The sequence below is a fragment of the Grampus griseus genome, assembly GCF_964374135.1.
Source record: "Grampus griseus genome assembly, chromosome: 14".
NCBI lineage: Eukaryota > Metazoa > Chordata > Mammalia > Artiodactyla > Delphinidae > Grampus > Grampus griseus.
Window position 1 is genome coordinate 6,295,707 of NC_139008.1, and position 17,966 is coordinate 6,313,672.

General features: G+C 45.0%; 1 protein-coding gene across 1 annotated transcript in view; it reads left to right on the forward strand.

Moving 5' to 3' along the window:
• LOC309832235 (uncharacterized protein) overlaps positions 1-17,966 on the forward strand; it is an 85,366-nt gene that overhangs the window by 37,627 nt on the left and 29,773 nt on the right. The window contains exons 12-15 of the mRNA XM_082669860.1: positions 1,866-2,028; positions 4,597-4,681; positions 13,161-13,227; positions 17,475-17,880. Of these exons, the coding sequence (XP_082525986.1) occupies positions 1,866-2,028; positions 4,597-4,681; positions 13,161-13,227; positions 17,475-17,880 (721 nt within the window). The remainder of the gene's footprint in view (positions 1-1,865; positions 2,029-4,596; positions 4,682-13,160; positions 13,228-17,474; positions 17,881-17,966) is intronic.

A 17,966-nucleotide genomic window follows, 5' to 3' on the forward strand; every position in this document is an offset into this window, starting at 1 on the left:
CTATTTCCAAGATTTTGTATCGTCTTTACTGTCATTGCTCGAATTATTTTTCAGGTAGACTGCCTATTTCCTCTTCATTTGTTTGGTCTGGTGGGTTTTTGCCTTGCTCCTTCATCTACTGTGTGTTTCTCTGTCTTCTCATTTTGCTTATCTTACTGTGTTTGGAGTCCCCTTTTGCAGGCTGCAGGTTCATAGTTCCCATTGTTTTTGGTGTCTACCCCCAGTGGCTAAGGTTGGTTCAGTGGGTTGTGTAGGCTTCCTGGTGGAGGGGACTAGTGCCTGTGTTCTGGTAGATGAGGCTGGATCTTGTCTTTCTGGTGAGCAGGACTGCATCTGGTGGTGTGTTTTGGGGTGTCTGTGACCTTATTATGATTTTAGGCAGCCTCTCTGCTAATGGGTGGGGTTGTGTTCCTGTCTTGCTAGTTGTTTGGCATAGGGTGTCCAGTGCTGTAGCTTGCTGCTCGTTGAGTGGAGCTGGGTCTTAGCATTGAGATGGAGATCTCTGGGAGAGCTTTCACCATTTGATATTACGTGGAGCCAGGAGGTCTCTGGTGGACCAGTGTCCTGAACTCGGCCCTCCCACCTCAGAGGCACAGGCCTGACACCTGGCCGGAGCACCAAGACCCTGTTAGCCACACGGAATTATCAAGATAGTGGTCACTGGCAAGTGAAACCACAAGAGAAGAGTCCCGTGCTATGCCTGGTCCTGCTGAGCAATTTTCAGACTTCAGCTCATTCTGGCAAGAGGGCAACTGGGTCAGTGAGGCAGGGTGGGGTCCGTTAGGCGGGCGGCCTGAAGGGCCCGGTCGAAGCCCTCGGGGAAGGCCAACGGCGGCCCAGACCCTGGCCTCCTGCAGCTGTGGCCTCTTTGGGGTCTCCTTCCCGGCGTCAACTTGCTCTCAGTCCTGCCTTACCCTGAGCTTCTTCACTAGGCGAGTGCTCCCTGAGGTGATGCACAGAAAGCGCGGGCCTAGCTGAAGCGCGAGAAACGGGGTTGGAGCCACCTGAAATGCTTTCAGTGTACCTGTATGTGCACATTCCCTGCTTAACAACCGTCAGCCCATGTCTCTGTCCCATCCACATGCCACTGCTGCCCTTCTCCATCTTATTTTAAGTCACATTGTCTGTAAATCTTACAAAATATTTTGCAAAATAGGGCCTCTTTAAAATATACATAACTGCAACGCCATTATCACTTTCCCCAAATATACATTTTTTCCTTGACATATTCAAATATCGAGGAGTCAAATTTGAATAGAACAGAGGTCTAACCATCAAGGAATTCATGGCTAGTGGAACAGATAGACAAGGATGTCAGTGATCACTCTGGAGTAGTCATATGCCCATGTACATATTCTGACCTAAGCATCCCCTGTGTGGGGGAGAGAAAGACAGAGAGCCAGAGAATGACACAAGGGAACTGGAAGGGAAAGGAGAGGAAAACAATTGAAAAATAACAATTTAAATACTCAGAGACGTTTCTCCAGCTTCCTTCCCCCATGAGCATGTGACCAACATAAGTGTGCGTGGAGATGGGAACCCATGTTTCCTTCAGCCAGTCTCATTTCCTAACTGCGATTGAGAATGTGAACATCTCACCACCCTGAATGTAATTTTAGTGTTTAAAGATAAATTTTCTTAAACAGCATTTATCTCACCTCCTCAACAGGACTGAAATTTCCTGTAGAGTCAGGGGAATGGGAAGGCTCCATTGTCACACAAAATAACCACAGCTGGATTCAATGACTAGACCACACAGGTATCTCTTATGCTACTGGTCCAAGAGTTAAGTTTAAACCTCAGGTCTGGAGCTCTTGTGGTTTTTCTGTTTCATTAACTTGTTTCATCTACTTTTATGGTTACAGGTTCAGTAAGAAGAACAAGGAGAGCATAAATCCTTATACATACATGCCTTTTGGAATTGGACCCCGAAACTGCATTGGCATGAGATTTGCTATCATGAACATGAAACTTGCTCTCGTCAGAATCCTGCAGCACTTCTCCTTCAAACCTTGTAAAGAAACACAGGTCAGTAGTTAATTTTCTGCATGAATAACGTTTTATTGGGAGTTCTTTTTTTTAACTGATGGGTCTCTATATATCTAAGCATGTTATCAGTTCAAAGAATAATTTATTCTGTTAGCCAGAGAATCTGTTTGGAGCCATCTGAAATCTTTAATTGTCAATATCTAGGGAGGGCTAAGTCTGTGGCCCACATTCAAGTCCACTGGAATGAAGGGAAGTGTGTGCACCGTCATGAGAGCACACACTGCAAAGTCATGGCTCTTCAGTGATGCTCTTCTCCACCGGAACTTACAGAAGCTCTCCTGGCAGTGGTTCTCAGCCTCTGCTTGTATAATGAAATTGATGGGGAGCTTTAAAAAAGCCCTGATGCCTAAGTCATCTCAGACTTTCTAAAATAATTCACCTGGAGTGTGGCATTCAGAGCGGCCCCACTGATTCTCCTGTGCAGCCACAGTGAGAACCCCTGATGGAAAGCATTTCTGCCAGATGTGAAGGACTCCCACAGCCCCCTCACCTTCCAGGGGTCCTGCTGCCATCAAGATGGGCTCCCTTTACATTCTAATAATAACTCTATGTGTGCTTTTCCCCACCCCCATTCTATTCTTCCCCCTTCAAGTTCTAGTTCAATCCCAAGCCCCTCCATGAAGCCTTCCCCACCCAGTCCAAAGCCCACTCTCTCCTCTGCTCTGTTATCAGTTACCACAGGCTGGCATCATGGATCCTACCACCTAACTTAACACTTTGCCGTGGAACCATCCAGTTTGGTTCTTATGTTTTCTTTGCCCCTAAGAATACCCTTAACTCTAGCTCCTCATTTTATTTCTTTAATAAACTCCCAATGCTGCCTTGCAGTCATCCGGTAAATGCTTGCAGAGTGACTTTCAGTTGAGTTAGAGTTCTGGAACACAAATTATGTTCAGTTTGAACTTTTAAAATGTAAAAAAAATGACATGTAAATACATGCTTAGTGTGTGTGTGTCTATTTGTCTGCAGGGGAAATATATGTATGTCATATGAAATTTTAAAATACAAAGTGTTACATGTATAGAAAGATCTGGAATCTCTCCTCTGAGGAGCACAAAGAACAGTTGCCATTGTTCATTCATCTCAAGCACGGCCCTGTAATAAGGCTTATTTCTAGGAGTCACACATTTAACCAGCAGCTCCTCCCCTTGGGTAGGCTTTCTCAGGGAAGAGGAGGATAGAGACGGTTTCCATTTTACTTGTGGGAGTCTGTGTGTCCGTACTGTAGGTGTGTACAGACAGGGGACTCAGCCCTGAGAGGAATGGGGCCTCTGGCACACCTGGGAAGGGCAGATGCTCCCTGAAGCTCCACCCAGGCATCCACAGGCTGGGGCTTCTCCCTCCACGACAATTTGCTTGCCCTTCAGTCAACTGAGATTAGAAGGTCACTGTTGGTTCCCCCAACTCTGAAAGGGGCTAAAGGTGAGAAAGGGGCTAAAAGTACTGGAACAAACACTGTGGTCATCAGAAGTTCACCATTTGCACTACACTTGGAGCCAGGAGGTGTTAAGAAACAGACATAATGCTTCACAACGACCTCTTCCCATCATGAAACTGGGTGGATTCTACTGGGAGAGGTGATTGGACGCTTTAGAAGTTGAGGAATGTGCTTACAATTAAAATTGTAATACCTATTCAGGATTACCTTGTAAGTTCCAACATACACAAAATTACCTCTATATCCTTTTCCGAGAAATTTGCCATAATGCCTAAGAATCTGTTATGTTTTTAAAACTCAGTATTTTTGCTTAAAATTTAAATGAATAAAGAACACAGGCCAACCTGATTTTGTATCAAGCCTGGTACAGAATAGGTGCTCAATAGATATTTTGCTGAATGAATGATGGATGAATTCTTTCACCATCCCTCTTAACACAGCTTATAGAATAAATATAAAGAATCAAAGATAGGTAGAGAAAATTGAATGAAGGTGTGCAAAAGGTACAAACTTCCAGTTATAAATAAGTACTAGGGCTATAATGCAAAACATGATGACTATTGTTAATATTTCTGTATGGTATAAGAGAGTAGGTCCTAAGAGTTCTCACAAAGGGAAAATAATATTTATTTTTTTCCTTTCCTATCTATATGGGATGATGAATGTTAACAAAACTGTGGTAATAATTTTGTGATATATGTAAGTCAAATCATTTTGCTGTACACCTTAAATTTATGCACTGCTGTAAGTCAACTATATTGCAATAAAAATGGAAGTTAAATTCTGATAGGACATGAAAAGGGAATACCGTGAACAACTGTATTCCCATATGTTTTATAATGTACGTTAAATAGACCAATTCTCTGAAGACACAAACTATTAACATTCAATCAAGAAAATATAGACATCCTGGCTGTCCCTATATCTGTCCCTCTATCTATCAAACATACTGAATCGGTAGTTTAAAAAAATCAAATATACATGATGCTAAAAGTAGCTTTTACATGTTTGTAAAGCATTATTGTCCATAATGTATCTCGTCTACTTTGCTTTTTTTTGTTGGTGGGGCTCCATTAATCGGTTCTCATGTGTTTGTTTAAATGTTGCAGATCCCCCTGAAATTGTTCACTGTAGGACTTACGCAGTTGGAAAAACCTGTCGTTCTAAAGGTTGTGTCAAGAGATGCGACCGTAAGTGGAGCCTGACTTTCTCGAAGGACATGGGCTTTGATCTTCAAGGAAGCTGTATCCAGGAACACCTGAGACTTTACTTACTTTGTGATAAAACTATTAAATGAAGATAGGCTTCACCTACTGCCCTTGATGGACAATTAGGTATTCTGCCCAATCATTTAGCTTTCTCATTGTCTGTGTGGAGTGTTATATATTGCGTCATTAAAGGAGGTGACAAGTAAGTGCCTGATACTCAACTTCATGGGCTCTCCTAGGACCATCTCCATCCACTTCCTGATGGTAGTTAGTACCATCTACTCCTCCTGAGCACTGATCAGAATGAAAATTTCTCAACAAACTCTAATGAAAATAAGAATGATTGTGGTGACTGAAGTAGTGACATTTATGTCACAGATTTTATTTTGAATATTCTAAATTAAATATTACATTGAGCAAGTCAATAAACATCTCTTTACAAAAGTATAATCTGATGCCTTTGTGCACATTAGGGGGAATGTATACAGCAGAATCAGAGAGACTCAGGGACTAAATGCTTTTGACCATCACAATCCCTGGTGGGTGGGGCCTTTTAAAAACTCCAGGTTGACATATTAAGTAGGTAAGAGTTCACTGACTGTGACTTTTCCCAGTGCTTAGAAATCTGCCTTTTAAATCTACCTTTATAGTTTAAATCTACCTTTTTTGGAGCACATATGTTTTGTTTCTTTTTTAAAATTAATTAATTAATTAATTTATTTATTTAGTTTTGGTTGCGTTCGATCTTCTTTGCTGTGCGTGGGCTTTCTCTAGCAGTGGCGAACGGGGGCTACTCTTCACTGCAGTGCGCAGGCTTCTCATTGCGTTGGCTTCTCTTGTTGCAGAGCACGGGTTTAGGTGAATGGGCTTCAGTAGCTGCAGAACGCGGCCTCAGTAGTTGCAGAATGCAGGTTCAGTAGTTGTGGCTCGTGGGCTCTAGAGCGCAGGCTCAGTAGTTGTGGCGCACGGGCTTAGTTGCTCCATGTCATCTGGGATCTTCCCGGACCCAGGGCTTGAACCCGTGTCCCCTGCATTGGCAGGCGGGTTCTTAACCACTGCGCCACCAGGTAAGTCCTGGAGCACGTATGTTTTCATACCTCTTTGTATTCCATCCTCGATTCCCAACTGTCTTAATGCAATGAACATGGAATAAAGGTGGCTGATTGGTCAGTTGATTGGGCAGAAAGGCTACAAGCACTGGTCAGTTTCATTTGGTATCAGAAGGGTACAGGGCTCTTCCTTTCCCTTTTCTGCCCCTTCCCTCCCTTTTCCTTCCCCTGCCTTGCCCTCCTGGATAATCCAGCCCTAAACCAGTAAGTGGGACACAGAACGTGGGCAGCCTCACACTGCAGGGCAGGAGCAGAGAAGGGGGCACAGTGACTCCAAGTCAGAGACAAAGTAGGGAATAGAGGGTGTCCACAGGGATGGCAGCCCGGCATGGGTGTGGGAACCCAAAATACCCACTCATAGGGGTGGCCTATAACAGCAGCCAGAGACTAACTAGGGTGTGGAGAACCCAAGTAGGGTAAGGGGAGGGGGCATCGTGAGTGGAAAGGGATGGATCATGGATTTGGGTACATAAAGGAGGGGTGATCAAGTAAGTAAATATATAAAGGATGGTGGAAGGCAGAATTCTCACTGTTGGAGAAGAGAGTCACTGATTCAGAGAGGGAGAAAACCAGAATAAACCCCGTGGAGTCAGCGATTGAAACTGAATATATCAGTGTAAATCCATGCTTTTCTTTTTTAACTTTTTATTTTATATTGGAGTATAGCTGATCAACAATGTTGTGAGGGCTTCCCTGGTCATGCAGTGGTTAAGAATCCGCCTGCCAATGCAGGGGACATGGGTTCGAGCCCTGGTCTGGGAAGATCCCACATGCACAGGGCAACTAAGCCTGTGCACCACAACTACTGAACCTGAGCTCTAGAGCCCGCAAGCCACAACTACTGAAGCCCGCGCACCTAGACCCCGTGCTCTGCAACAAGAGAAGCCACCACAGTGAGAAGCCCACACACGGCAACAAAGAGTAGCCCCCGCTCGCCACAACTAGAGAAAGCCCACACAGCAACGAAGACCCAACGCAGCCAAAAATAAATAATAATAATTAAGTCAATAAATATATAAAAACAAAACAAAGCAAAACAAAACAATGTTGTGATAGTTTCAGGTGCACAGCAAAGGGACTCAACCATATATATAATGTATCCATTCTCCCCCAAACTGCCCTCCCATCCAGGCTGCCACATGACAGTGAGCAGAGTTCCCTGTGCTATACAGTAGGTCATTGTTTGTAATCCATTTTAAACATAGCAGTGCATACATGTCAATCCCAAACTCCCTGACTATCCCCCCGCCCTGTAATGATAAGCTTGTTCTCTAAGTCTGTGAGTCTGTTTCTGTTTTGTAAATAGGTTCATTTGTATCATTTCTTTTTAGAGTCTGCATATAAGGGTTATCATACGATATTTCTCTTTCTCTGTCTGACTTACTTCACTCAGTATGACAATCTCTAGGTCCATCCATGTTGCTGCAAATGGCATTATTTCATTCTTTTTAATGACTGAGTAATATTCCGTTGTATATATGTACCACATCTTTTTTATCCATTCCTCTGTCGATGGAAATAGGTTGCTTCCATGTCCTGGCTATTGTAAATAGTGATGCAGTGAGCACTGGGGTGTATGTATCCTTTTGGGCCATGTTTTTCTCCAGATATATGCCTAGAAGTGGGATTGCAGGGTCATATTAAATCCATGCTTTTCTATGTAGGTAGATGATAGCAGACTGGATGATATAGACAGATAGATAGATAGATAGATAAATAGATGATAGATAGACAGATGATAGATAGACAGATGACAGAGAGTTACAGATATAGATAGATAGGTATGTGTGTGTGTTTGTGTAGCTACAAAAACACATGACACCTACTGCTTTCCACTGATACAGTGTAGAAACAATAACACCCTAATAGCAATGAGCATACCTTGTGCCCAGATCTTGGATTATAAATATCATTTTCCACTGAAAGGAATTGGGCTCCTTAGAGAAATGGCTGATTCCAGGGCTGGGAAAGTGCATGACGACGATGGACCATCTTGGGCTAGAAAGCAAGGAACTGTAAACATTGAGGGGGATGTGTCCAAAGGACCCAGAAGCCAGCCTGAGGGGCTTCCACTGCCCAAATCAGAGACCATTTGAGGATTATAATAAATAAGGATAGTAAGAGCTGTTAAGCCATTCAAGAAAATAGGAAAACATGAGTACATACAGATATATGTAAATAAATTAATGGATAAATTGCAATTTGACGAGGAAACTTACATAGCTTCAAAGTAGTGCTGCTCAGAATACCCATTCATTGTAGAGCAGAAGGGGTAACTTCAGAGTGGAGGAACCTGGCAGACAGCCCTTTCCTCATCAGAGAGCAGCATCAGGGATGGGACGACTTGATCGTGCTTTGTCTTGTTTTTTTTCTAAGGAGGTAGCACTACACTGTGACCGTGACCATGACCGAGGAGTGGCTCTGAAGCTGGAGCCCCTGAGTTTAAAATCCCAGGACCGTCCATCCAGGACTGAGTCTAGACTAATCAGTGGTTTTGGGCAAATCAGACAAGCCCGTCCATTCCTTGCATTGCTTGGCCCACAGAGTTTGGGCTGAATTTCAGTGCTTCTATGCCCCTTCTATGCCCCTCCGCTGAATGCCACTGTGCACACATGAGCTCGGGCTCAGCCACTGTCTTGGGTCTGGTTCCGTAAAAGCAGGGCCTGAGGGCTCTGGCACAAATAGTTTACTGAGAGAGTGATCTCAGGGGAAGGGAATGAGGGGAATCTGGGTGGGCAAGGGGAAAAGCTGGGTGAAGATGTGCTCTCTGTGGAGTTTGATTCCACAGGAAGCCTGAAAGAGATTTGTAATACAGAGTAGATCCCACTTGGAGGCACAGGCCAGCCTTTTGTACCCCATCATAGACTGGTCTTCTTATCCCCCAGGAGGCACAGGCTCCCAGGTGAAGTGGCTTCAGTTTGGCCCCGGGAGATTCTCTAGAGAGCAGGGCAGCCTTTAATCAGTAGCAGCCGATACTCCCAGTAACTGGGGGAGGAATGTGCAGCTCAGGGTGAGGGATCTGGTAACTGCCTGGAAGTCCTGGCTGAATTTCATGAATACACCGTGTCTGTAAGGAGGGAATGAACTCTCTTGATTCTTCTTGTTTATTTTTTCCCTTGGGATCTGTCTTTGCTCGGCCAGCAATGGACTCAAGTTTGGAAACTTTTCAGAAACAATTTTTGCCCCAGGGTAGGAGGAGGAGAGTGGGAGGGACATCACCCCAGGGGACTTTGAGGTCCTACAGAGGTGGGGCGAAGTGGGGCTGGAGGTCCTGCTCTGGGCCCTGAGCTCACACAGCTGGACAGACACCCCCAGCCCCAGTTAGAATCCAGGAAATAATGTCCTGAACATTTATGACTCAGTGTCGCCACACACAGCACGTGGTAAGAGGAGCCATTTAAACATTAAACATTAAACAAGGAGGAAAGAAATGAAGAGTTCACGTTCAGCAAACCCAACATTTTAATGATTTTTCACTACAGCTTCAGCTCATGTCTCCTCCTCTTGCCGTCAGAAGATACATGCCATAATTTGTGATTACGCTATAATTCTTGTCCTTATTAGCACTAGTTGAACAGTTTATGAGCTCATAAGAGTGAACATTTCTAGAGGGTCTGCTGAGGGTCAGGTATCTGATGGACAAGGTCACATGTTCTCTTCACTCAAAGCCACCAGGAGGCCGACTTGCAGATCAGGCCCCAAAACCTTCAGGTCAGGGACCAGAGTCTGGTCTGATCTGGGCTCCTTGAGGAGGGAAAGACATAATTATGAATGCTCATTTTATAGATTAGGCAACTGAGGTTGAGAGGGTTTAAATAACTCACCCAGCGCCTGATATCAGCCACATTTTGTGGATCCCTGCTAGCCAGCTGTCTACACAACAGGAGCACAGATGTCCCTGGAGTCCATAGGAAGCTAAGGGACCTCCTGGGGCAGGTTCCCATCCATACCTTTTCCTCCCCGCTTTCCCCCTCATTCCCTGGCAAATTCGTACAGATTCTTAACCATTTGGACGTTTTGATTTTGTGGTTCCAAAAAGTCAAAATGTCAGAAATGTTACTGCATTACAGCCACTAGGATGGCTATAAAAAAATAATGTAAAAAGCAAGTGTTGGTGAGAATGTGTAGAAATTGGACAGCTCATTCATTGCTGGTGGGGTTGTAAAGTGGTGCGACAATCATGGAAAATGTTTGGCCGCTCCTCAGCAAGGAAAGCATAGAATTACCACATGACCCAGCAGCTGCACTCCTGGGGAGATGACAGGATTGGAAACAGTTTCTCAAAACCAGTACATGTATCTTCATGTTCGTTGCCGCACTATCCACAAAAGCAAAAGGTTGGAAACAAGGAAAATCCATGGATGAATGGATAAATAAATGGTTGTATATGTTGTATACAATATGATGAAACAAACTTATTTTTAAGGCAAGACAAGAAAAAAAGTTTTCATACATTAAATTCCCTGTCTGGGGGCTTCCCTGGTGGTGCAGTGGTTGAGAGTCCGCCTGCTGATGCAGGAGACACGGGTTCGTGCCCCGGTACGGGAGGATCCCACATGCCGCGGAGCGGCTGGGCCCGTGAGCCATGGCGGCTGAGCCTGTGCGTCCGGAGCCTGTGCTCCGCAACGGGAGAGGCCACAACAGTGAGGGGCCCGCGTACCACAAAAAAAAAAAAAAAAAAAAAATTCCCTCTCTGCTGGGACCTCCCTGGTGGTCCAGTGGTTAAGACTTTGCCTTCCAATGTAGGGGGTGTGGGTTGGATCCCTGCTGGGGAGCTAAGATCCCACATGCCTCGAGGCTAAAAAACCAAAACAGAAAACAGAAGCAGTATTGTAACAAATTCAATAAAGACTTTAAAAGCGGTCCACATCAAAAGAAAAAAAATCTTAAAAAAAAACAAACTCCCTCTCTGCGATTTGGGCCGCGCTCCCCCTTTAGAGTGCATTGTGCATGTGCATTAACCAGACCTCCTTAGAAGACACAGGAATGCCTGCTTCATCGTCAAGAGCAATTTTCTCTGGTGCCAGCAAGATAACTCCTTAGAGATAACAATCCTTTTAGTCTTGTAAGGGGTTGCAACGTGCAGATCTGGCTTGTGTAAATTGTCAGTATGTCATTTGATGTATAACCCCCTTTTTTTTTTTTTTTTTTTTTTGCGGTACGCGGGCCTCCCACTGCTGTGGCCTCTCCTGTTGCGGAGCACAGGCTCCGGACGCGCAGGCTCAGCGGCCACGGCTCACGGGCCCAGCCGCTCCGTGGCATGTGGGATCTTCCCGGACCGGGGCACGAACCTGTGTCCCCTGCATCGGCAGGCGGACTCTCAACCACTGCGCCACCAGGGAAGCCCTGTTGTATAACCTTTTGACTCAAAAACTTACATAACTGTGCTTTGACCTCTAATGGTTGGAACGGTCCTCAAAGCTTTCTGAAAGATTGTCTCCCAGGTTATAATCCTCAGATTGGCTCGAATAAAATTTTCTATTTCTTTCTTAGACTGACTATTTTTTTTTTAAGGGAACTTTTAATTTTTATTTATTTATTTATTTGTTTATTTTTGGCTGCATTGGGTCTTCCTTCCTGCACTGGTGTTCTTTAGTTGCAGTGAGCAGGGGCTACTCTTCCTTGCAGTGTGCAGGCTTCTCATTGCGGTGGCTTCTCTTGTTGTGGAGCACGGACTCTAGAGCGCAGGCTCAGTAGTTGTGGCGCATGGGCTTAGTTGCTCTGTGGCATGTGGGATCTTCCAGACCAGGGCTCAAACCCATGTCCCCTGCATCGGCAGGCGGATTCTTAACCACTGCACCACCAGGGAAGCCCTAGATTGACTGTTAATTAATTTTTTCATAAATAGAATAGTATTCATCCATCAAAGGAGTGAAGTACTGATGCATGGTGCAAGAGGGATGAACCTTGAAACGTGAATGAAAGAATCCAGACACAAAAGGCCACATATTACATGAATCCATTTATATGAAACATCTAGAATGTACATTGGTGGTTATCAGGGCCTGGGAAGAGGAGAGTGGAGGGTATGTGCTTAATGGGCACAAATTTTATTTTGGTGTAATGGAAATATTTTGGAACTAGATAGTGGTGTAGGTAGCACAACATTGTGCATGTGCTAAATGACACTAAGTTGTTCACTTTAAAATGGTTAATTTTGTGCCATGAGTTTTACCTCAGTTAAAATTTTCAAATCCCGGGACTGTACCCTATCAAGTACAAGACAGGTCACTATGGTGCCTGCAAAGCCCAATAGCTCTTTCCAGAGGCCTTGCACGCTCTCCAGCCCCCTGTTGACCAGACCAGGGTGAGACATTGACCCTAGAAGCAGAGGATCCCTGTCTTGGCCTGGGGTCTGATCACTCCTTTATTAGCAGTAAGAAAGTTGGCTTGATTTAGACCCTGTCTTTTTCAACCAAGAAATGAGAAGCATACTCAACAATGATAATGGTGGTAAGGTGGACCCCTCTCACATCCTGAAATGCCCTCTCCCCTTCTCTCCTTCTGGCCAAATGCATGAGGAGATGGGATCAAGACAAGTCTGGAGAAGCCACTCTTGGCCAGATGAAGAAGCGTCTTCAGATACTACCCTGAGGCACTTAGATTTTATCTTGGGGATGATGGGAGTGTTTGTAGGGCTTTGAACCACAGAGGAATGTTACAAGATCTGTGTTTTACCAGACTCTGTCGGGTGGCTTAAGAAGGGAATTCCCTGGATGAGGCCAGCACAGAGTCAAGCAAAACTTGTTAGGAAGTTACTGCAGCGATGAGGAGAGACCAATGCTTTTCCTTTCTTTTCCAACATGCCTCAAGACCCTCGTTTTTTCCCTTCATCTTATACTTCCTGTTTCGTTCATTCCTTTCCATATGGTTGTCCGATATTTGCCTCTGTTCTCTGATTCCTCTTTTACTCCTTTTCATCACTTTTTACTTTCTGCTCTCCTGGAAACCCAAATGATTCTGATTGTGACATGTCTGAACCATTTGCTACATCCTCGAACTGCTGACACCAAAAGTGCAGTGAATACCCAACTTAGTAACGGGTAGAAGGATGTGCATATCGTTTTTGTAGTCACAACCAGCTGTGCAGCATTTGGAACAAGAGTGGAAGCACGATGGGATGTGTGGCAGGAAATAGTTATCCCATGGGAAGATGACATAACCTGCAAAGTTATTTCAGGAGGCCCCTTGAATCTAAGCGAACAAGCCATAGGCACAATTTAGAATCGCAAGATCTGGCTCTGTGATCTGGATTCATGGTTTAATTGCTTGGGCAGGACTTTTCTCCACCCTGAGCTTCTATTTCCACATCTGTCAAGGGGGAATTAAATAATCCCAATACTGCTTATCTCACAGAGTCTTCACGACGATCAATTAAGAGAGACATGAAAGAACTTTATACGGTGTACAGGGTGGTAGAGATGTTAGTGGCTAGTTTATCAGGAAAGAGACCCTCCAGGATGGAGTAGAAAGTGAGCAGCCCTGAGGATGTCCTCCTCTTCTTCCCTTTGCTGTGAAGTCTATGGAAGTGCTTCTGCTTCGGGGCATGGGAGAGGGGCTTTCTCTATGGTGCAGTGTGTGTGGGTCTGAAAAAATATTCTCCTACCTCACCCCAGCTCTCATCGATGGGCTTGCAAGGGGACATCACCTTGTCTCTGGTTTGGGGCAGAGCACTGGTCACCACCCTCTTGGAAGATCCGGGTTTTAGTGATAGGCTCCCATTAAATTCTTGGGCAAGGCTGAGCCTGGTTTAATTTAAGACCTTGGGCTCTAAAGCTAGATAATCTAAATTTGAATCGCAACTCTGTGAGTAATTAGTGATGCATCCTTGAGTGGTCACATCACCCTTCTGTGTCCCAGCTTGCTCATTTGTAAAAGAGAGATCATAACAACACCTACCTCATGGGCTTGTTGGGGGGGGGAATTGAATCACTTAATGAAGGCTGAGTACTTACAACACGCTAGAGGGAAGAGATATGGGAACATATGTATATGTATAACTGATTCACTTTGTTATAAAACAGAAACTAACACACCATTGTAAAGCAATTATACTCCAATAAAGATGTTAAAAAATAAAAATTAAAAAAAAAAAAGAATTGTTAGCTTTCCTTGCCTGAGGTTAGGTCTTGCTCTCTGCGTGTGTGTGGTGTGTGTGTGTGTGTGTGCGCGTGTGTGTGTGTGTGGTGTATGCCCCTCCCTGCAGCCCCAGTTGAGAAACCACTCTAGAATTTAGAGCTCAAGACCTAAATGGTTGGTTGTCTTCTCCCAGGTCCATCCTATTCCATCTTGGCTCTCCATCTTGCCCTCAAGAACCCTTGGTTCCTGACTGGGCTGGGGGACTTGGAGACCCTCAATGACCTATAAGGGAAGAAGAATAATGGAGGGAATGTTTAGAAAATCCTCCACAGACACAGAGGCTGAGAGAGGCAGGCAGTGAAGGGACCACGTGGTTGAAATAAGTTCCTTTTAGATGAATTCTGGTCAATTTCCATCACGGACAGATGAGGAACAGACCCAGGGATGCCCAAGGTCACACACTCCCAATGCGTCAAGTCCTGCTTATTCTGTTGCCTTCATATCTTTCAAGGAGGACAGAGTTTAAGGAAAGAAAGAAAAGTCAACTATATCAATGGTAAGGGAGCTTAAGTAAGGGGTCCTTCTACTTCATAATACATGTCCTGGTATGTAACTCAATACTTATTTGAGAAGTTATTTGTTTATGTCTCTCTCCCCTTTAAGTGGAGGCTTCATGAGAGCAAAGATTTTGACTTTTTTATTATCAGGGCTTGGCACGTGGCCTGAACACAGCAGGCATGGATCCCAAGCAACATACAGTGACACTGGGGTGAGGTGCCCACCTCCTCTAAGGCCAGGACAGAATGTCCTGTCACTATCTCCCCACCCTTGATACTAGGAGACCCTGAAAAGTTGTCTACTCACCTCCCCAAGCCACCAAAACTTAGCTATCACCTGTTACCCTGAAATGACATGCTCAATGCCATTGCCCTACTGAGAAGAATGAGGGCGTGGGAGCAGAGATATAATACAACACAAAATCTTGCTTTCATTGTTTGTACACTCCAGGTTGTGACCTGTGAAATTTGAGTCTAACACACAAATCACTCCAGAGCAACACTGCCTCCCCATATGGTGGGCAATTCTTTCAGCCAGTGGACATCAGGACAGGCTTCCCAGAAGAGGAGCCACCTAGGCAAACAATATAAAAGGACAGGAATAGCAGACTGACAGTGCCTCTTGCATCACTGAGTCCCTGACACCCTGTTCACCTATTAGTGAGCTAACGCCTCCCTGAGTGTTATTTGATTTTCAACTCCAGCTCATTGCTAAGGACTGAGAAGATAAGCCATTTATAGTTGATGAAGACACTGTTTCTGAAACTTGTATAATTAGTTTACCTTGGCTGTACTATAACTACCTATTTGTCTCTGTCTTCAACCTGAATACTGTCTGGATTTTAGTCATATTTGTGCCCTAGGCATTGAGAAAAGAGCTTTGAAAGTACATGACGAGCCCATTAGTACACAAACGACTAGATGAGAGACATGGGGTGTGGGGTGATCTTCAGGCACACATGTCTTCCTTCACAATCTTAGTCTATACGTCGCTTCCTGTTAGGTCTTCCTGGCTGTGAATGAAGGGGCACAAAGATCATGCCTTCTATTATTTCCCCTTGCAGAGCAAGGCTATTTGTATTGGTTAGGACGTGGTACTGGCTACATTTTATTCCCAGGAAATGACTATCCTATCGCCATTGGGATAGATTCCAACCAGCTGGACCAGCCCTGCGGTGAATAGGGCAGGTGATGGTCATATAAGGCTTAGTGAGAAAATCATCATAGCCAAGTGTGTGTTTCGGAGGAAGATGAAATCATATAGTTTCTATAAATGGTTTTGTTCTCAAGAAGAATAAGAAAGGCTGTGAGTTTAGTTGAGTGAATTAAGTTGTCAGTAGTTATCAGACAACACCCCAATCATCCCATGTGGGGTGTATTTTATGTTCCTCTCAGTTGGGAACATAGAGAGGTGGATCCTACACACAAGACCCTTAGTGTCCTCATGACCTGCACCTGTCTTTATTCCTGGTGAGGTGAGATAGAGTCCTTGGTTCTGGAGACCCGTGGGGGAGCTCCTGGGCAGGGGTAGCCATGGAGATAGGAGCCAGATTGTAACCAAGTTGCTGCTGCAGCCTCGGGTCTCACTATTTCCCATAGTGACCCTTATCACGAAACAGCAAACATTGCATACTGGCATTTCAGTGCAGAAGACTTGCCAATCTATCTTCATGTTAGCTTACATATGACAGGTTGTGATCAACAGCTGTTGGGAAGCCACCTGCAGTCACTAAGCCACAGTCTCTACATCTGTAACCTGGGGGCTGTAACACGACTCTACTTAACAGCGCCCAGAGAAGTTACCGAAAGAGGGCAGAAATGTATCAGAGTTTCAGGGACTTTCTATCCTACTTTTCCTGGGGATCATCTTCCAGTTTCCCAGGCCTGTCCTTTGTCGGTATTCAGGCTTGCAGCCACTTCCCTCCTTCACTACCTCTCTGTAGGGCTCCATTCTTTTTTCAGAGATTCCAGAGGTATGCCACATACTAAGCATGGTTGTGTGTCTCACTCCCTCCACTTGGAAGCTGCTCTCAAGGAAGGAGACTGTATGGCTTCTAGCCCACACCCCAGCACAATACCTGCACCTGACATTCACCCACTTGACCTTGAATCAACGCACGAATGAATAGATGTATTCATGCATTTTACTTACCAGTGGCAGCTATGGATTTTAACAGGTGTCTCCTGGAGAAAGTCTGAACCCAAAGATGACAAACTATGATGGTAGAAATTTCATGCTGCATGACAAGTCCCCAAGGAAACAAAAGAAGGCAGGTGACATAGTTGGGACTTACTGCATTTAACCAATGAGACATCCACCCTCTCAGGCTGTTGTCCAGGAGCCCTGGGGACTTTCAAGTCAGAGGGAGGGAAAGAGTTGGTGAAAGATGGGTATCACTTTCTGCAGAAGGACTTAAAGTGAGAAAGGATAAAGAGAGAAGGAAGTGCACAAGCACAGCTTAAATGTCTTGTGTTTCTGTTGAGTTTAAGAATCTTTGAGATTTTGTTTTTTACGTAATTCATGGTTTTCCAGGCCAAGCAATCCCAGGACCTGGGTCAGAATAATGACAGTGAGGCCATGTAATTTCCAGACCCTCAATCCTCAGGTTTCTCTCATAAGGAATGGGGTGCGGGCTCACAGATGACACTGACCTCTAATGTAAGCCTCCTCCTTGCCAGGTCCTCATACCCATTATAAATTCCCTACTTGTCAAAAAGCAGGAAGCCATCTGCTCTGACGCCACTTTGCCCCATAGAAAAACCTCATACCATCTTTTTGGAGTCCTGTGTACTGTGTGTGCCACAACACTGGTGGATAAAGAGGTGGGGCCCGCTTGGCTATCAGGCTGTTTCTCCTCTTTACACCCATTGATCTTGGACTTGCAGCTTCTCCAGAGATAGGGGGCCATTCTTTGGTCTAGAATCTGTCTAACTTGCTAATGCAGGACTATCTGAGGGCAGGACAGGAATCAGCCTGAATCCATACTCCTTAGTGTGCCATCACCATCCCCTCCATATCCTGTCTCTCCCTCAGGAGCCTTCTTGTCAATAGAATCCTGATGGATCATCCTGAATGTGCAGGGATGGTGGCCGAGGTGCAGCCAGGCTCTCTTGTTGTATTAATAATCCAGGAAGATGGTGTGGTCACCAAAGAGCCGCTTGAAAAGGACATAGAGTGGCCCAGTGATCTTACCTCCACCAGCTCAAGTCCACCAAACTTTCTCATTCCCACTCGGCAGAAAGCACTGTCTTGGTTCCAGGGACATGATGGTGACGAATACCCAGACTGTGCACAAGCTCTCAATCTGGTGGGGGAACTAGGTAAGGAATCCAACAATCGTGATGGACATATTAAAACTGTGTGCAGAGGACAGAAGTTCGCCAGAGGAAGAAGAGGTTATATCTGTTCAAGGAAGTTGGTTAGGAAAGTCTCTAAAACGGTGGGTTCTGTCTGAGCTGGGACTTGAAGGATGAACAGGAGACTTAGAGAGGAAACAAGGACATTTCTAGGCAGAGGAAACTGCAT